Here is a 21,599-nt window from a genome sequence, read left to right as displayed (position 1 = left end):
GGTCACGTTTGCAAAACTCTTCACACAATTTTCCTATAACCGACTTCTAGCTTGGCAAAACTGTTCATTTCACATTCAAAATGCGCTACAACTACCAAAACACCTTATTCAGATCTCAAATAAACTCATTCTTCCAGAACACTAGCAAAGGTTGACAGCTGACAAACACACTTGGTCACTCACAAAACAATGACCTAAAACACTAACATGTAGCATTACACAGTGTTTTCTTGTTAAACCAAGGACACATCTCTGTTTTTAATTGCAATATATATTGTTTATAACTGCAACATATGTTACTGGAATGAATCAGACATGATGCAGAATTCGTCAATATTTAATGTCATTTATTTTATTTTTTTGCACCAAGTAATTCCAAAATAGAGGAATTTGTATACACACCATACACTGACACAGATACAATAGTATGATGATAATCTACTCGCTCTTCTCCATTTGGCTGCAAGTTCTCATCCACATCACATCTTATGTCATATAGGGCAATACACCTAGGAAAGAATCTTCTGGCATGCCTGATCCATCCCAGCCACTATTCTTTCTCTTACAGCCACATCTCTATTTCTGGCTGGGTCCATGTTTATGTCTCAATACAAACCTATTCAGCAGTTGTCTCCTTTTGCAATGAAATTGAAAAAGTAACACCTGTGTAGATGTTTATCTACAATGAGAATCAGCGGTGGCTGGTTAAAGTAATTTTTTAGATTTGAAATGTTTCAATAAAATATTTCTGTTGAATTTTGCTGTCTTATTCAGTTTTGCATGACATTATTGTTTTGAACAGAAGTTTAACAGTTTTGAAAACAGTACGTAAGCAAGTGCAAAGTGTCCTGTACGTACAAAGATTTTTGGCAGTCGTTGTGTCTGAGTGAGAAAATAATTCATAAATTTGAGGGATGTAGTCACTGAATGCATTTTGTGCCAAAACAATGAAAATTGATCCTGAGTTTAGCCCACATAGACTTTTGTTGTGCTCACTGTGTGTAAGTATCTAAGTATTGAGAAATGTGTCCTAGTGTCTGTAAAAAAAACCTGTAATAAATAAATAAATAAATAAATAAACTACATAAAATATTGACGAATTCTGCATCATGTCTGAATCATTCCAGTAACATATGTTGCAGTTATAAACAATATATATTGCAATTGTGAGATGTGTCCTTGTTTTAACAAGAAAACACTGTGTAATGCTACATGTTTTTAGTGATTTTAGGTCATTGTTATATGGGTGACCAGGTGTGTTTGTCAGCTGTCAACCTTTGCTAGTGTTCTGGAAGAATGAGTTTATTTGAGACCTGAATAAAGTGTTTTGGTAGTTGTAGTGCATTTTGAATCTGAAATGAACTGCTTTGCCAAGCTGAAAGTCGGTTAGGAGAATTGTATGAAGAGTTTTGCAAAAGTGACGTCTGTAAAAAAAACTAATACATAATATACTTGTTAATACACATACAGTTTCTATTTGTTTCTATAACAGTGCTGTTTTAGCATTTGAAGTAACAATTGTCTCTTTTTTTGCTTTAGAAACATTAAATTATTAAAGTAAATTTTAATGCAATTGAAGTTTATTTTAAACATTACAAATAATGAATTAATAACTAAATAAATAACAGAGTAATACTTGAACTTGATAAAGAGCTGCTATAAGTCATGTCTAATGTATTTTTATCTTGTCAATAATAAACTCATAAAATCACGTGGAAGGGTGGATCAAGCAGAAATGTCTGTATATCAGAACAACGTGCTGTTCATAAAGTAGTAAAAGAATAAAGGTCACAAAATGAGCCATCATAAACATCTGTATCCTAGCAAATATCATTGCATTAGTTATAAATTAACATGTCCCATACTGTAAAACGCAAGCAAAGGTCATCCGGTATATATACATAAAGAAGAGTTTTACCTAACAGGCTCATAGTGAGTAAAGAGTGAGAAAGAAAGAGCACATTTGTAACCATCACAAAATTAATCAGAATTTTATTATCAGCAGCAAATATGTCTAAATTTCACAAGAAAGCTTTATTTGTGAGCTGTGATTTATGTGTGGAGGTGAAAACCCCGGCGCTGAAGACCTGCCTGAAGTGTGAAATCTCAATGTGTGCTCAGCATCTGCAGACGCACCTGACCACTCCAGTTCTTCTGCAGACCCATGCACTGACCAGCCCTGTGCAAGCAGGTTCCAGTGGTCAAATAGCCAGCAAGTGCTCAGCTCACGGTAAGCTGGTGGAATACTACTGCCTGGATGACCATGTGCTGGTGTGCATGTCTTGCGCCATCGAGAAAGGACATCGGCTGCATAACATGAAGACGCTACCGACCGCTCACTTGGAGCTTGTGGATAAACTAAATGAAGAGAAGAAGACACTGGAACAGAGGAAGAAGCAGGCTAAGCAGCTGGAAATGTGGCACAAAAACCAAACACAGGCTCTGGAGAGCTGCTTCCGTCAGCTGATGGAGACTGAATCAGCCCTGAAGGATCTGGTTTTCAAACGTTTACAGACCTCAGTTTCAGCCAGACTCAGGGCTCTTCAGATGGCTGATGTAGCTGTGAGTTCGGCTCTAAAGGAAGAGGATAATTTCAACTTCTTGCAGAAATTTGCAAGTGTACACAAAGCTATAATGGACGCTCGCATAGTGGATTTAAAAAAGGGCTTGGAGTCAGAACCTGACAGCATGAAATCAATCAAAGAAATCAGAATGAACGTACAACATATTGAGAAGCAGGTGCAGAGACTCCAGAGAAAGTTTCTTGTTTTTGTCGACCCTGAATTTCATCCATTTGCAGAGAATGAACCAAATGCAGTCTCAGAGCTGACCTTTGACCCCCAGACTTTAGGCCCCGGGATGACACTGTCTAAAGATCTCAAAACATTGTTCTACAACTCATCTGGCATCCACAACTCACCAGCCCCATTGAAAACCCAGACTGTTCGCTGCCAGCAAACAAATAGAACATGCAGTCTGCGCTGGTTTCTCAATCTTTCTGAACATTTTGATTGGACCATTGGCCTTTGTGACACCAACGCCAGAGATGGGAACTATGTAAATGTATTTGGACTGAAGAAAGAGAATAGTCGTCTCTTATCTTTACAAAAAGGAGGTGCGAGGGAACACTCTTCAGATTATTATACCAGACAAATACGGTGCCATACATTTGAGACACTGACAATTTCTCAGGAATTCCATGTTACTGGTTCATGGAAGGTAGAAGTAATCTGGGACAATTCTTCAAATCTTCTAACCATTTACAGCAGAAACAAACCAACAAAAGGATTGTTACTGTGTAAGCTCACAGCAGACCGATACACGCAAAATCTTTGCCCGTTTATTACTCTGGAACATACAACTTCTACTCTACAAAACAGACCAAACCAGAGAGTGGATCACAGGATGTATTGGGACCAACAAGGCATGAAACAAGCTGACAATTCATTTACAGAATTACTGTGTGTGCTCAATAAATAATCAGTTAGAAATATATAAAAATGTAAATGAATAAAATGCTGGAAGAGCAAACATAAAACTAATATTACTGCATTAGCTTAGTTTAGATGAGAATGATATTAATACTGACTTCAGACTTCACGATTTTCAAAGTAGTTGCATTACAGATGTTTTCACACTGCATGACTATATGGGGTAGAATTCTGTTGGGGCTGTGTTTATGCTTTAAGAGTTTATGCTTAAAGTTTACATGACTTTAAGAATCGCCGACAACTTTGTCTTGGTCCACAAACTACATCTCACAACCAAACACAAGCAAGAAGTGACATGGTAACACCGCAAGGTCACGTATCTTTTGTTATTAACTATATAATGAGAAAGAGGCCTTTAATGGGATAGAAAATGCACTTATTTTGCTCACCTGGCTTTTGAAGGGAATTAGCATTTTCTTTTCAACTTTTTTTCTTTTTTGACTGCCAAATTTCCACTAGATCCATTTCTTGGGTCCTAATAGACTGGAAATAAGCCCTTTTAACTTCTGCCCTAACCTCCCGCTGGCCTGCAGATACCCATACTAATGGATGCTGCTCTCGGCGTCGCAGTGGCGCAGTAGGTAGTGCTGTCGCCTCACAGCAAGAAGGTCGCTGGTTCGAGCCTTGGCTGGGTCAGTTGGCGTTTCTGTGTGGAGTTTGCATGTTCTCCCTGCGTTCGCGTGGGTTTCCTCTGGGTGCTCTGGTCTCCCCCACAGTCCAAAGACATGCGGTACAGGTGAATTGGGTAGGCTAAATTGTTCGTAGTGTATGAGTGCGAATGAGTGTGTGTGTGGATGTTTCCCAGAGATGGGTTGTGGCTGGAAGGGCATCTGCTGCGTAAAAACGTGCTGTATAAGTTGGCGGTTCATTGTGCTGTGGCAACACCAGATTAATAAAGGGACTAAGCTGAAAAGAAAATGAATGAATAAATTAATGGATGCTGCTCTCTTATTGGCTGAAGGTAATCGCCAACGTTATTTTTAATCAGAATACACTTCACATGGCATGATTTGAGTCATCAGCGATTCTGTCAGATCGCGTCTTTGATAGTTCACACTACGTGATTGTTACTGATGTGAATTTGCCTGTGATTTCAGGCATTTGTCTGCGATTTCTCAAAACCTGTTAGCGAGTCAAAATCAGGGCTAAAATCATGCAGTCTGAGCTCAGCATAAGTCTGCAAAAATACATTCAGATAAATACAAGTTCAAACAATTTCAGAATATTTTCAAATTTGGGACAATAATAAATAAAACAAACAAAAATGACTATTAAATACTAATTATAATAATTAGTCTAGGTTTTAAGAAGACAATGAAATAATACAAAAATAACTGTCTATAAATAATTGATGATTTTAAGCCTGCTTCATTTCTTTGTCAACCAGAATGTAATATCTCGGTTTTACAATGTTAAGAAATGTTGAGTAATATATTTCTGTCATGCATATGTTTATCACTGTCAAGAAGTGTTACTGTAGAAACTCATAACAGGCATTCTGTCGTAATAGAGAATTTAAAATGAGATATTTGTTGTGGCAAACTTAAGCATGTAAATCAGCACGTCACTTTTGTCTTTGATAAGTGAAGTTTATTTCTAAACTAATTCCGAGAGGAGCACGTGCTTATGATTGATCACGGCTGGTCCTGCATTAACTAATGCATGATTCACCAATCAGATGATTCCTTACTGTACGTTCACAACGAAAGCGGCGAGAGCGTCAAAGTAACCGGAAGTCATTCATTTTCAATGAATGGCAGCGAGGAGCAGCGCGGCGCATCTTCGCCAGTGTGGGTGTCTAGGAGAGTTGAAATCAAGTCAACTTTATAGTAATGAGTTATGACGCGGTTTGGCGGCAAGCAATCAAAATGAAGTCCAACGCTTGAGAGGAGTCCAGAGAACACAATCCTGTGAACTCTGGTTCCGATCACAGTTGTTCCCAATGGTTTGATTTTTGCAGTAGCCGGATTTCCAATTATTTGCAATGTTTTCTTACAGGAACACACATTTAAAAAGTTACTGGCGAGTGATGTGCATTAATGTTATATATCTTTAAAACAGCGTGAATCTCATGCGACATCTCATTTCTGCTTCAGGATATTTCAGACATATGGTCACATTGGATAATTAAGTGGAGCAAAGCCACACCACGTGCAACTCAATCTTCCATTGTTAAATGAATTTGATAAAAAGTGCGCAACATTTTCACGCTAGAAAGCATGTTTTATGCAGGAATGTAACTGATATGCTGCAACGGCCCCTTTAAATACGAGATCAATGTAGCAAATTTTGACGCTCTCTCCATCGGAGCTGAAGGCAGACAGCATTGTCGCCAGGTCGGCCAGAGCGACATTTGCCGCTCTCACCACCTTCGGTGTAAACGCAGTTACTCAGTATAAATAACCAGTTTCTTACTTTAGCTAGCTTCGCCTAGAAGAAGCGCCCCTTTCATCCCTACTCCTCCTCCTTTCCCTTTATAGGGTGGCACGGTGGCTCAGTGGTTAGCACTGTTGCATCACAGCAAGAACGTCAGTGGTTCAAATCCTTAACAGGCCAGTTGTCATTTCTGTGCAGCGTTTACATGTTCTCCCCATGCTTGTGTGGGTTTCCTCCGGGTTCTCCAGTTTCCTCCCACAGTCTAAAACATGTGTCATAAGTGAATTGATCAATTTAAGTTAGCACTGTAGTCGAGCTCTTAACCTGCAGTATATCTTTATATAGCAATTTATAATCTGTCATCAGCTCTAAATAAGGGGGGAGTTCTCGAGGCCTACCTGTGCTCAAACTCCCTTCTCAGCCTGCAAACGGGAGGGAGTCCCGGGCTTGAGGATCTTATGAGCTCAGTGCTCTCTCCCTGGACAGCATGCCAAACAAGCTTTGTAATCAATCATTAGCCAAGTATGAACTACTGAACATAAGCAGATATAAACCTGCAGTGTAATCAATGTTTTAAATCAATAATGTTTTGAATAATGAGCTTATTTATTGCAATGTAAAATGCCAAAGAGTATTCTTTTAGCAAATACTTCAATCTCAAAATAGTTTTCATATGTTTGCTGAAAGTCATCTACTAATAAATACTGTGTTGTAACTGAAGGATTATTGTTTTGGGTTCTCTTCTTGTTTGTCAATCAATCCCACTGGTGTGTATTTTGAGCACTGGGAAACACGTTGAGCATGGAGCTTTTGCACATACTCTTTCTCCTGCAGAAGCTGCCGTTGATGGCTCTCAAGAGATTTCTGCTGTCTTTGTAGGGCGTGTAATCTCTGAGCCAGGTTTTCTAACTCCGCTCGTATGCCTTTGTTCTGCTCAAGCACCTCCTTCGAATAGGACATCAGAGTGTGTTTTGCCATCTAGGTAAATGGGAGATACAGTTGACCTAGTCATGCCAACAGTAATGTGACAGTTCAGCCATGTTAATTTATTCACTCACTCACTCACTCACTCTCTCACCTTTGTGATGGAAAAAGTGAAAGCTTGCACTTTTTCCTTTGCCTTTTTCTCATGTTTCTCCTTCTCTTTTTTGAAGTCATTCCTGAGAGCCAGCAGAGTCTTTGAATGATGACTCTGCATGGCAGCCACTTCCCTTTCCAGCTCTGCAATACGACACGACTGCTGCTGTTGTAGAGTCTACAATACACACACATGCAGGTATAAATATAGGCCAGTTTACAACAGCAACTATAACAATAATTATAGTAGCATCAATTGCACAATGTTGTTCTTTTAAAAAAAATGTTTTTGTCATCTGCCTATTTAAATGTGCAAAGCAGGATGAATTACGATTGGCTGTCAATGTTTTTATTCATTCATCAGTTGAAAAAAGTGAATGATGATGCACTGAGCTGTTATCATTATATTTGTTTATACTTTTAGATTTTTAATTTTATTGACTATTAATTTATTTGAATAGTGCTTTCACAATAATTATCATTTATTTATTTAATTATTTAACCAGGAATGTCACATTGAGTACAGTATCTCTTCTACCAGGGAGTCCTGGTCAAGACAGGGAGCATAGGACAGTTACAAAAAAATACATATCACAACACATAGACACACACAAAAATATTAGAAACCATAATCAATTGTCATCACCATCATCATTCTAAAGCAGCTTTACAAATGGTGCACATTATTACATTACAATCAAAATCTGAAAAGGTTTAGGTGTTGAGTATATGGAGGAAAGTACAGCGGTCAAGCATATACAGTTGAAGTCAGAATTATTAGCCGTCCTGTGATTTTTTTTTCTCTCTTTCACACATTTCCCAAATGATGTTTAACAGAGCAAGGAATTTTTTGTAGTACTTCCTATAATATTTTTTCTTCTGGAGAAAGTCTTATTTGTTTTATTTCGGCAAGAATAAAAGCAGTTTTTTTTTTTTTAACCAATTTTAGGTCAATATTATTAACCCGCTTAAACAATATTTTTTTCAGTTGTCTGCTGAACAAACCATCATTATACAATGACAATGAAAAAAAAAAAAAGAAAATATCCATTGAGCGGCAGTTCTGTGGCCACAAATGCCTTGTTGATACCAGAGGTCAGAGGAGAATGGCCAGACTGGTTCGAGTAGATAGGAAGGCTACAGTAACTCAAATAACCACTTGTTACAACTGAGGTATGCAGAAGAGCATCTCTGAACATACAACACGTCCAACCTTGAGGCAGAAAACCACACCGGGTACCACTACTGTCAGCTAAGAATAGGAAAATGAGGCTACAATTTGCACAGGCTGACCAAAATCGAATAATCTCAGACTGGTTTCTAGAACATGGCAATGAGTTCACTGAACTCAAATAGCCTCCACAGTCACCAGAACTCAATCCAATAGAGCACCTTTGGTATGTGGCCGACAAATCTGCAGCAACTGCGTGATGCTATGATGTCAATATGGTCCAAAATCTCTGACGAATAGTTCCAGTATCTTGTTGAATCTATGCCACAAAGGATTAAGGCAGTTCTGAAGTCAAAAGGGGGTTCAACCCGGTACTAGGTAGGTGTACCTAATAAAGTGGCCGGAGAGTGTAGTTAAGCCTTTAAATTCCACATTGAATTCTTGAAAAATATCTGGTAAAACATTATGTACTGTCGTCATGGCAAATATAAAAGAAATCAGTAATTAGAAATTAGCTATTAAAACTATTGTTACAGAAATTGGGGACAAATATACAGGGGGGCTAATAATTTAGGAGGGCTAATAATTCAGACTGCAACTGTGATATCTGTGTGTTTATTTTTAAAACTGTATCTTTACACATATCTCCACAGTTACTGTCCCTGATTTGAAGGGCCCATAATTTTACATAAAAATTCATTTAATTGGAGTTTGGCACAAAAAAGGTCCTCTATGAATACAATTAATACAAAAACCTATTACACAATTGAATAGTTTAACGAGCTTTTTAATTGAATTTTTAAAAACTAATTGACTACCTTGACGTCTTTCAGGTCTGCAATTTCCATATTTAGCTTGGCCAGCTGATGTTCCATGTGCAGGATCTCTTTTTGCAATTCTAAAAACTCCAACACACATTTTAACTAAGTGCAATATTTTTGGTGATTTGATAGTATCTAATCAAATATTACCTAATACTACCTGTAGTTTTTACTTATCGTATAATTGGAAATAATGCAAAGATTTAACAAACAATTTTTTCTGTCATTTACATAAATCTTTAATTTTTATCCTTAATTTCTTGTACCCATTCATACAAACTTGTCTCACCGCTGGCCTTCTCCTCGTGTTTTTCCTGCATGCTCTGTCTCTGTCTCAGCAGCTTCTCAAGTTCCTGATGACTCTGATCACTCAGAGACCCTATTGCAGTCTGTCTCTTCTCTGCTCTCTTAGCCAGATATGAGATATACTCTTCCTGCCCAGCACAGATAGATAAAATATTTATTTATTTATTCATTCAATCATTCATTTGTAAGAACTTACACTTTCCACTTGAGTCTGCGCAGCCTCATTCTGAAGAAAGTCATTTTCTTTTCGTCTGGAGTTGACTGTGTTAAACAGTCAAACACTTGATGTCAAAACAGGGTTGGTGAAAAAACCTGGATAAATTAATTAATTAACAAATCCCAGCATACATTTTTTGTGTTTAAAAGAAGTCTAATAGATGTCTACACATAAACCTCTTGGCTAAAGCACAGCTAAATTAATACTCTCTCTGAAATGTCTAGGAACAGACCAAAATAGACTAATTATCAAGTACGCAGATTTAGACAGACTTCACTAACCATAGTTAAACCAGGGTATTTGTAATAAAAAATACAATAAATTTCACTATAAAGTGGTCTGGGCAAGCTGGCTCCGTGGTTAGCTAGCACTGTTGCCTCACAGCAAGAAGATCGCTGGTTCGAGTCCCGGCTGGGTCAGTTGGCATTTCTGTGTGGAGTTTGCATGTTCTCCCCTTGTTCATGTGGGTTTCCTCCGGGTAGGTGAATTGAATAAACCAAATTGGCCGTAGTGTATGTGTGTGAATGAGTGTGTATGGATGTTTTCCAGTACTGGGTTGCAGCTGGAAGGGCATCCGCTGTGTAAAACATATGCTGGATAAGTTGGGGGTTAATTTCGCTGTGGATGAATGAAGTGGTCTGTCATCAGGTCATCAGATCCCTGAGCCTGGCTAGATGACAAGTGCACTAAACGTCTTTAAAACAACCAAAACACACCGTCCTGGCCTGGTTATGAAGAGTTAACAGTTTTTTTGTTTTTGCAAAGGATACAGTTGTTGAACTCTCATCTTCAGTGTGCGTAGCTCCTCAGTAAGAATGTCATATCTGTGGGTTGAAAAGAGTAATAAACTGTCTACCTTAAAAATGAGTCACTTTTCTTTGGTTTTCTTCAGACATCTTACTCCATGTGCAACAGCGTTTCTTTCTGTGATTCATCCTGTCCTGCGCTCTCAGACGAGACATTTGCTTCCTCCTGCTGCTTTGACTCGCGTTTCTTCTTTGACATCCTTTAATACTATGTTAACTCGCTTTCATCAAACTTAAGACAAAGGAAATTGTGATGTGTTTACTATCATTAATCAAGTTCCGACGCTTTTCACTTTCACAGTTGGTTGAACGGTGTAACCAAGACAACCACAAATAAGGCTAAACTGACTTATCGCACACAAATCAAGCGTTTGTTTTTTTATTATCTGATAATACATAACACTAACATGTTGGACGTATTACCATTTTTAGGACCAGTTTGATCGGAATTCAGTTTAATTTGGGAAAATTCGTGAAAAGGAGCAGCGTTTGATGTTTGTGGTGTGTGTTGATGTTTCATACGCTAACCGCTAGGTGGGGCAAGCTATGTTGCCATGTCCTTCTGTTATAAGTTAAGCTACTTGGACTTGTTTTTTAGTATTTTTTAACATGATGTCTCTTATAAATATTGAAAGATGTAGATTTTATTTAACTCTTTTTTTTAAACAATATATTTGTCATTGTTTTTGCATTCATTCTAATTGGTTTATTGGGCAAACAGTTTTATTGTTTACTTCACTTTGCTAGTCAACTTATTAGCTGCAAGTGCTAATGAATCAAAGATCTCATACAATCAAAGAAATTAGTAATATGTAATGAGGTACAAAAATTTTGGGACGAAGTATTAGTTTGGATACAACAGAAAATATCTTTAAGCCTGGTCTTCTCATGGGAAATTATTAAGTTTGGCCCAATACTTAAGGATAAAAATATATCTTATATAATGAATAATTTGATGTTATTATAAAAATTCTATATTCATAAATGTAATTTTTTTAATTCCCTAAAACTAGTGGTGTTTAAATAAGAATTTGTGATGTATTTGAAGACATAAAGAGAGATGAAAAGCCAAACAGCAAGATTTTATATTCATCATTTGATGATTTTGGTTTCATATTTTGAGAACTTTAACTCCCCTGCTACTTAAGTTTTTTAGCATTTATTTTTTGTAAATTTTTGTTATTTTATTTATTTATTTATTTATTTATTTAATATTATTAACGAGGATGAAAAGATTGTGAATGTAGGCAATTTGATTGTCATCGCAGTCTTTTGTGTAATTCTAAAGAGTATTAATGTCTTTCTGTTACTGTTCAAGGATAAAATAATAAAAATAAAAAATAAATAAAAAAAGAATCAAAGAAATTAGCCTACATGTGTTAAAAAATAAGATGGATTCTGACAAAGAATTTTGTTGGAATTCTAGATAACATTTTCCAGCTGGAGAATGATATAACACCAACAAATAATGGGAATAGACTCAGCTTGAGATAATTTAAATCTACAGATGTTGGTTACCACTTGCGGGCACTGATATAATAGTAATAGCTATCATTGTCTTTTAAGTTTTCATTGTTGATTATAACAGGCATTATTGCAGGTAACCTTTCGAAAAAAATAACTTAAAGATATCATTGAATGCAACATTCACAGTTTATGCCTCTCTCTCTACATAGCAGGAGATTTGAAACTGCATTTTGCTGTTATTTATTATGTAAAAGACAAATTAACATTTTAAGTAATCAGTATTTTAAATAAATTCAAATGGAAATTAAGTTATTACTTTTATATTAAAAAATTTTCACTAGAATTATTATTTATTTTATTATCAAACCCTTATTGGAAGCAAATTGCTGTGAGATCTGGCAACACTGTGTAGAGTGTATTGAGCGAATAGACAGGAGGAGGCAGAACAGGGCTGACTTACACAAGAAGCGTCCACCGAATATAGTTTGCCCATGTTTGACTATTAAAAAATATTACATAACCGCAATAATAAACGCCATTCTTCTCTGTCTTCATGGGTTGCGGCTTCAGTTCACGTGCTCTGCGGTTGCCGGAGGAGAGGAGCCGGGGCTGAAGACTTCAGTCAGTCCGGATGACGGAGGCGCGGAGAAACTGAAGCATCCGCATCCCGAAAGACAATCACAGCGATGATGGAGGGACGACACTTCTTATGTGGGGTTGTGGAGGGTAAGTTTACGAGCACACATCTCTAATCGGAATGCTTGGATGAGTGCCACAAATTTGACCAAATAAATTTGATTAATTCGTTAAATTGTGTGCTTCTAGCGGTGTAGCAGTGTTTGAAGCCTATTGGTACGGTTCTGCGTATTCAAAACGTTATTTACTACACAATGATATTAAAAAAACCAACACACAGCACGCTGCAGTGACTCCCAAAATTAGCCTTTAATATAACCCATTTTTCATTTTATGGGCCAGTAGGACAGTTCATCATAGCCACCGTGGAGCATCCTGGGAATTTATTTCCATATTTATACTGGAGTGTGATTGGAAGCAGCTGGCTAGAAACTATAACACACACACACACACACACACACACACACACACACGCGCGCACACACATGTTTGTGCATATCTCTTAATTGACCTTACTCTTGTTTATAGCTCAGCATCACATTATTGGCTCGGTGGGCGATTTGTGTCTTTTCTCCACTGGAAATGTCACTCTGTTGGATTCCAGTAGCTTTTTCTCACTGACCCACTTCTGTTGTACAGCTGGAAACTTTAAGACCACACTGGGCTGAAAATTCGACTATCAGGGCCATCGCTAGTGATTAGAAAGATAGATAGATATAAGGCTATTTGATATATGACTAAAAATAAATAAGTAATGTCGTATACATGCATTCAATACACTCAAAAAATTGCTTGTTCAAACTATTTATTTTAAATGAGCTGAAACAACACAATTATTAAGATTTTGTTGGGACAACTCGTTTTTTTATGTTCAATCCACTTAAATTTGTCAAATATGTAAAGTTAACTTAATCGATTTTTGTTGGGACAATATGAATGAATTGTGTGGAACTCTGCATTTTTCTTTACAGTGTAGCAAATATCTTAGTATACATATTATATCCACAGTTATCTACATTAGTGGTGTAACAGATCACAAATTTCACGGTTTAGATCACACCATGGTTTTTGAGTCAGAGATCGGTTCATTTTTCGGGTCAGCAAAAAAAAAAGGGAGAAGACAAATGTCAATTGAGCTCCATTTATACAAAAATGTTACTCAAAAATCATTGGTTTTAACAAACATAACTTAGAACTTGTCATTTAAAAAAATAAAAATCAAGAAAGAACCAGCTGGATCGAACCTCGACTGGGCCAGTTGCCGTTTCTGTGTGGAGTTTGCTTGTTCTCCCCGTGTTTGTGTGGGTTTCCTCCGGGTGCTCCAGTTTCCCCCACAAGTCCAAAGACATGCGGTACAGGTCAATTGGGTAGGCTAAATTGTCCGTAGTGTATGTGTGTGAATAAGTGTGTATGTGTGTTTCCCAGTGATGGGTTGCAACTGGAAGGGCATCCGCTGCGTAAAACATATGCTGGATAAGTTGGCGGTTCATTATAGGTGTATCATTTTTGAAAACCTATTCAGTGGCATAATTTTGATGGTTGTTTTTCGCCATCTATTGGTTAAACAATGTAATTGCTACAACGTTCACCACCGTCAAGTTCCATTTAACAGCGATTTTAATCTTTCCTATAAACATCAGTGTTGATATCTAAACTATAAACTGTAATCCTAGTACTTTTATGTTATTTAATAGTTTGTAACTAAATGAAAAGGTGTAAAAACTGAATTTCTCTCGATCAAACGCAGATTTGAATGCAGCGCTTCAAAGAATTAATAAACATGCAAATCATTATCATTTATCATTCATGTCGCGTGGGTTTGAATTGAGATCACAATCTTTTAATGTTTAATTGTGGAGCTCAAACTGAATGCATTAATGCAGGCTTAACAAACAATGACAGAAAACACCTTTAATAACCTAAGAAAGCATTTAGGTTCCACCATAACTTTTTCCATCATCATTATATTTTACAGGGAAAATGCTTTCACGAATGACGTGGGAGCCAGTCTCTCTCAACTGTTATAAATGTTGGATTAACCTACCAGTTCAAAAAACTTATTAATCCACGGGTCACGTGCCTTCCAAACTGTGGGTTGATTCGTGATCCATTACACCCCTAATCTGCTGTACACACATACAGTATCCTCGTAGAAGCACAGAGAAATAGATTTATATCGATAACTTTTAATAATGTTTTGCGAGACCAACATGTTGTGAACTCTGCGGTTATTAAGTGATTGTTTATTCTCTTGTTGAAATCATCTTGCATTGATTCAACTTATTTTTACAACAGTTGTGCATAAAAGCAGAAACTGTGCACAAATGTTACATGATTCTGGACAGCACCTTCCAAGAGATAGAGTATCTCTTTAGTAAAAATCAGTCTTTATGTTACTGTCATACATACATTAACAGTGGGCATAATAAAAACAACACTCATTATTGACATACCAATCATGTCATATTGATAATTACTGAAGCAAATCAAGCAGTGATATATGCGTGGTTTGTTTTCCCTTCAGAACGGCAGCCAGCATGAATAATAAATGATAACCAACCACTGTCTTACCCGTAATGCAGCAAAATCTAATCCTAGAATTCTAGAACGGTTTAATGATGTGTGGTTCAGAACACCCTCTGTAACACTCTACAGTATAACATTTTTGCAATTTAATATTAAAAAAATGTGATGTGTCTTATGAATTTTTTTATGAACTTTCAGTACATATTAGTTTGAGCTAATTGAAAGATTGGGTGGGTTTCCTCCAGGTGGTCTGGTTTCCCCACATTCCAAAGACATGCAGTACAGGTGAATTGAATAAGCTAAATTGGTTGTTGTGTATGAGAGTGTGTGCAAGAGTGTGTGGGTGTTTCCCAGTGTTGGGTTGCAGCCGGAAGGGCATTCACTGCGTAAAACATGTGCTGGATAGGTTGGCGGTTCATTCCGCTGTGGCGACCCCTGATTAATAAAGGGACTAAGCTGAAAAGAAAATGAATGAATGAATGAAAGATTGGGTGCACATTGTAAATATACAGTTGAAGTCAGAATTATGAGCTCTCCTGAATTATTAGCCTCCCTGTGTATTTTTCCACAGTTTCTGTTTGACAAAGAGAAGATTTTTTCAACACTTTTCTAAACATAATAGTTTTAATAACTCATTTCTAATCACTGATTTATTTTATCTTTGCCATGATGACAGTAAATGATATTTGATTAGATATTTTTCAAGATGCTAGTATTCAGCTTAAAGTGACATTTAAAGGCTTAACTAGGATAATTAGGCAAGTTGGGATAATTAGGCAAGTAATTGTATAACAATGGCTTGTTCTGTAGACTATTGACAATATAAGGCTAATAATATTGACTTAAAATGGTTTGAAAAAATTTAAACTGCTTTTATTCTAGCCTAAATAAAACAAATAAGACAAAATATTATCAGACATACTGTGAAAATTTCCTTGCTCTGTTAAACATGATTTGGGAAATATTTGAAAACATAAACAAAATCCCAGAGAGCTAATAATGTTGACTTTAGCTGTGTGTAACCTGGATTAACTTGTTTTAATGTTACCCAAATTAAATACTCTTTTATTTAAGGAATTACATACATTTTATTTTGGTCAAATTTAACCCAATAATTTAAAATATGATGTTTCTGGATAAACAAAAGCTTCAACAAAAGACTGTGCTTTCTTTAAAAATATGCTTCCCTTTGCAGCTAATTCTCACCAAAAACACCCACTTAGACAGAAAGAGACCACCTGATCGACATGTGAAGTTACCAGCCATGCAGTGTTTAAAGCGAGTTTCTTGTGAAAAGTAGTTTTCTTGTGAAAAGTAGAAAAACACTGAATAATATGTATGGACTGCTCTAAAAAAGGATGCAGTTTATTTTATTTAAAAACTTGAAAGTCTATGTGAATTAGGAAGTTGCTGGGACTTTCTTTTTTGGCATCTGTCCCTTATAGCAAACTAATGGTAAGAGGGGCACGATTAAGAATATTGCTGCTGAAGCTGTAAAACTGACATCAGCAGAAAAGAACAGACACTCTAACGCAAAAGCAAATGGTCAGATTTGATTGAAGATTATCAAAACAAATTTTTTTTCAGTGAATTAATTGTTAACCAGAATTACATAATCAGAGATACATAAATATAGTAAACACAGACTTTAATGCTTATCATTTTGCACTTCTACTTTAAGCTCACCCCTGGCAATGACCATGCAGGGCTCAACAATAAGGACTGCCAGATGGCCCGGGGTCTCTCTGTGAGAGATACTCGGGACAGTAGGCAGGATTATTTGTTAATTACATGCAAATACAGTCTTATAATCAAGAAACAATTTGTGTCTTAAGATCCTACTTTCTCTGTGATGTCATAAACACTATATTGACTTTCGGGTCATCTTATCTGATTGGATGTTGTGAGCATGTTATTTTTTCCGTAACCTGGTAACAACCATTACAGTGAAGAGATGGCAACAAGGCGGCAACTTCAAATTATGAGGCTTAAAGAAAACATCTGTTTCTGACTTTACGTGGGTACAACCAGGGTGCGAATTACAGGGGGGTTTGGGGGGATTGACCCCCCACCAATTAAGGCTTGATCCGCCCTTAAGGACATCAAAACAATATTTATGGAGGGATCTCTGATCTATATCTTAAATATGAATAATTAAAAATGTATAATATAAATATACATTTGACCCCACTATAACGGTTCATACCATTGTGAATGCGTAATCGCGCATGCTAATGCTAGGAAAAATATCATTCAACAGTCTGAAACTAGCAGTTCTAGAGCATCAATAGACATCTTAAGTATTCACAAAACATGTTTCTTGTTAAATAGGTGTAACACGTGGATGACAGACAACGTTAGGATCCAAGTGCAGGTTTATTCGGTAGTCAGGCAAGCAAGGGTCAACACAGGTGCAAACAGATGAATAAAGGCAAATCCAGAATCGTAGTCACTATAACAGGCGAGAGGTTGGAAGGCAGGCGGCGAACATGGACAAACAGACAAACTTGGCAAGGGTCAAAACACTGAGAAACAAGACTAAGGAAACCGCGTTGAATTGTCACTTTACAGGTAAACAAGACTCGGCAAAGGAAGTGATTGTGTGTGCTGTTTAAATAGTGTGTGTAATCAGTCTAGAAGCAGCATCAGCTGTGGGAGTCCAATCGGTGGAGACTTGGAGCAGGTGTGTTTGTGTGGCATGACTGAATTTGTAGTTCATAAGATGTAGTCTATGTGAATGTGAGTGTCTACCAGCGACCTCTGGTGGTTAGATCGCTGGTAATCATGACAATAGGTGATTATATCTGCCTGTAGCCTAAAAAGAAGAAAAAAAAGACAATTTGTATAGTTTGACCTACGATAACATTTAAAATAGTCACTAAAAATCCCTCAAAACACTGAAAACCTTATACATTTTATTAATAAATGAGATATATTTTACATTCATAAATTTGATTCACTGAAGCATGTATTACCAAACTGCTATAGCCTACCGAAAAAAGTTGATACCCCCGATCGTCAATGTATAATTCGCACTCTGGGTACAACACGACAAAAAATGAAGTGATGTTTTATACAGTTTGGTGTCAGTTTGGAAAGTTAGCCACCTTTTGTTAAATAATTTAGAACTGCAATAAAATACCTGCACATTTTCCATACTTCCATCTTTTTGTTTGCATAACACTTTGAATTTAGCTCATTATACATTTATTAACTTTTTTAAAATATGTAAATTCTAGATTCACAGATGTTATTTTTGACACATTATTTAAATTATGTGGCTAAGAAATAGCTATTTCTTTTTTTTGGTGGGGCCGGTGAAAATTTTGACAGGGCAAGTAAAAATCTGTACCATTGGCCTTATTGGACTAGTAGAAAAAAATCCTTAGCATTGAACCCTGCCATGGCTGTTATTATATAACAGGTACAGAATGGTGCTGTATGTATGGGCCCAAAATTCTGAGTCTTCCCAAAATTTGTCTGTTTGAGTGGGTTGTAGTGAAGAGGAGGTGGAGAAAAACAGAAATACTAAACGCTTTGTGGCGGTTATGAAATGCTTCCGTAAAAACGTATTTGTTTTTGTCTGCATATTTTGTATATGTGATGTTTTTGTATATTTTACTCCTCAGGTTTCTATGGGCGACCCTGGTCAATGGAACAAAGGAAGGTACTATTTCAGTGGTGAGTATTGGATCTGAACACACTTTAGAATGGGATAATGATTGCTTTTTGTATGCACTTGTGTTATTATTGGAAGAACACAGAACGCATGTTATTGGTATGGAGTTGTGTAATGTCATATAGGACAGTTATTAGGATTGTGTTGGAGATGTGAGGCTGGCCGGGGGGCAGCGCAGAGCAGCTGGTGCGTTGCTGAGGTGTAAAAGAGTGTGGGCAGAGAGACAAATGGCTTTTTTCTGACTAATGACTGGACACTGGTGCCAGCATGACTCCGTTGAGCCACAGTTTCACACGTCTTCATACATTAGCCAAGATGAAAGCAGTGGCAAGGAGCAAGTCTATTTTCTACCATAGCTTTGAAGCAGAACACTGGTAAAGTGGAAATAGAGGGAAATAAACAGAAATAAGATGATGAAATTGTAATAATACTAATTGTAATAGGAATAATTAATATGTGAGTATGTGATAATTAAATATTACTTATTGTAAATGGTTTAATAATAATAATAATAATAATAATAATAATAATAATAATAATAATAATAATAATAATAATAATGAAGTTGAATTTTATTATAATTTGATAATTTTCTTGTAATATCAATTTTTTATTTTTTGCTTGTGATTGACATTATCTTATATTATTTAATATATGTATAGTAATAATGTTTCTAATAATATGTAAATAAAAAATATAATAAAATCTAATATAATATATTTGTTTCCATCTGAAACTAAATAAATTAATCATGCTGGCTTCTAGTCCCTTGTTATTCGATATAATATACTACTACTACCACTACTACTACTAATAATAATAAGAAGAAGAAGAGAAAGAAGAGGAATTAAGAGTATTTAATATATTATCATTGATTAATTTCTTGTGATAGTTGGCTGATTAATCAGGGACTAACTCGAAGGAAAATGAATGAATAAATGAATGAATGAATGAATGAATTTCTTGTGATCAGCTTTTTCTTTCTTATTATTGGAGTGTAATTACATATATATATAATAACACTCCAAATAATATTATAGTTTGTCATAAACTATATTGTTGTTTGATATATTGTATTTTTTTATAACTACAAATTATGAATAATAGCTAATGAGAAAATGTTTTGTGCATATTTATTGAGATAATAAATGTCCAACAGTGGTTGAAGGATAGAGAGAAAAACAATAAGAAACAGGGTAATGGTATCTCTGCTGTAAAGAATCATCTTTTTATGCTGCAGGTTGTTAATCAGTTGTTGGAGTTAATTAAACAAGGAAGTCTTATGATAACAAAGAAACCTGAATCAGGTATAACGAACGCTGCTGTGCTGTGTTGAGTCTCTGCTTTCCTTCAGTCATAAAGCAGTTTTCCTCTCTCTGCTGCAGTACTGATGAACAAACTCACACTGAACTGGCAGATCGCTGTTTGATCTGGAAAACCCAAGTGCTCCTGCCTTAAGCTTAGTGCAGCGTCTGTGATACAAGGGATAGTTCACCCCAAAAATGAACATTTCCTCTACATTTACTCTCACTTAAGTGGTTCTAAACTTTTATAAAATCTTTCTTCTGTTGAACACAAGGCAAGATATACTGAAGAATGTTGAAAAAAAACAGCCATTGACATTTATTGCAGGAACAAAAATACTATGGATATCAATAGTGTTTTTTTTTTTCAACATTCTTCAGTATATGTTCATTTTTGTTTAACAGGAGAAAGTGGAGGGAATAGGTGGAGAATCAGTAAATTTTGGGGTGGACAAAAGTTCCAAGTGGGTTTTTGGATGGCATAAATCAAAGATGCCCAAAGTAGGGCCTGTGGGCCAAAGTTGGCCCATTCTAACGTTTGATTTGGCCTGCCAACCCATCTGAGAAGTAATTGAGAATGATGGCGAGGGTTGGGGAATGCCTTTAACAGACATCGTCATTTATAATTTGACGTAACCTTTTTTTGTTTGTTTGTTTTATTGAGCTACAAAAAAAGCAAACTGAAATGAAATGTTTCAATGAAATGTTGTAAATGAATCTGATTATTAAAATGTAAAAAACGTCACTCGCTAGATAGAGGACTATGCAGAAGACTTCGGTGAGCAAATCAAGGCAAAAAATAGCTAACTCCATTCTGTTATAAATTAAATCGTCTTTGTTTTTACTGTAATAAGTTCATTATGCTGTGTTAGTTAATATAAAGCATAGTTTTCTAGTTATTTTTAAATATTATTAAATAAGTTAGGAAATTAGCCATGGCAACTATATTTACCTTCGCCCCGCTAGCCTCAATCAAGGTTGGTTTTTAGCTTTTTATAGGAAAACGTTTGGGCACCCCTGGCATAATTTAATCTTAAGAACATATTCATATTAGGAATCTTAAGAAACCACTCTCTCACTCACTATCATTCGGCTAAGTCCCTAGTTTGGCTTAGTCCCTAGTTTATCGGGGGTTGGCACAGCGGAATTAACGCTGACATATGTATTAAGCAGCGGATGCAAATCCACCTGCAACCAAGCCATAGGAAACACCCATACACTCTCCTACTCCACTAATTATGTTTATCCAATTCACGTATAGCCCATGTCTTTGGACTGTCAGGGAATCCGGAGCACCAGAAAGAAACCAAGACGAACACTGGGAAAAAATGCAAACTCCAACTTTTTTTGGAATTAAAAAGTTTTTAAAATATTTCTACATGGAACCATCAATTTGAAATAATGGCTTACTATTTGTAAAATATTCCAGAATTGTTGATTTATTTGTATGTGATGCTCAAATCTGTCGGATTTACAATTACAAAATTCAATGGATCGCAGAAAACCTTTACAGTAGAGTTATTTTACTTGAAACAAGTCCATTTTATCAAGGTCTTTGTCTCAGTATCAACTGTATTTGCCCTCAGACATATGCCTTGGCCTTGGGCTCAGTCCTGTTGGTGTGCCTTGTTTGTAAAATTCTTTGATTTGTTCCTGTTTAGGTGGTCTAGAGCACATGACATGACTAAGGGATGTGAGATGTGGTACAGGGCATGTGACAAT

The 21,599-nt window shown here is 36.3% G+C and overlaps 3 protein-coding genes across 3 annotated transcripts in view; 2 read left to right on the top strand and 1 right to left on the bottom strand.

Annotated features, from left to right (window-relative positions):
• Positions 1-1,924: 1,924 nt before the first annotated feature.
• On the top strand, positions 1,925-6,587 carry si:dkey-183c6.9 (E3 ubiquitin-protein ligase TRIM11). The gene has a single exon (XM_056461289.1). It carries the CDS (start codon positions 2,011-2,013, stop codon positions 3,478-3,480), a length of 1,470 nt encoding a protein of 489 aa, XP_056317264.1. The 5' UTR covers positions 1,925-2,010; the 3' UTR covers positions 3,481-6,587.
• ccdc166 (coiled-coil domain containing 166) lies at positions 6,472-10,772 on the bottom strand. The gene is made up of 7 exons (XM_056461290.1): positions 10,361-10,772; positions 10,230-10,283; positions 9,439-9,493; positions 9,226-9,370; positions 8,934-9,013; positions 6,946-7,122; positions 6,472-6,845 (listed from the first exon to the last, which is right to left on the bottom strand). Exons 1-7 carry the CDS (start codon positions 10,462-10,464, stop codon positions 6,591-6,593), a joined length of 870 nt encoding a protein of 289 aa, XP_056317265.1. The 5' UTR covers positions 10,465-10,772; the 3' UTR covers positions 6,472-6,590.
• Positions 10,773-12,172: 1,400 nt separating this feature from the next.
• The window catches only part of si:dkey-183c6.8 (protein O-GlcNAcase), a 29,327-nt gene continuing 19,900 nt past the window's right edge, over positions 12,173-21,599 (top strand). The window contains exons 1-2 of the mRNA XM_056461288.1: positions 12,173-12,458; positions 18,524-18,575. Coding sequence (XP_056317263.1) covers positions 12,419-12,458; positions 18,524-18,575 — 92 coding nt within the window. The 5' untranslated portion in view covers positions 12,173-12,418. The remainder of the gene's footprint in view (positions 12,459-18,523; positions 18,576-21,599) is intronic.

This window comes from Danio aesculapii, chromosome 7 (assembly GCF_903798145.1).
Source record: "Danio aesculapii chromosome 7, fDanAes4.1, whole genome shotgun sequence".
In the NCBI taxonomy this organism is placed as follows: Eukaryota; Metazoa; Chordata; class Actinopteri; order Cypriniformes; family Danionidae; genus Danio; species Danio aesculapii.
This window is presented reverse-complemented; position numbering and strand designations above follow the sequence as displayed.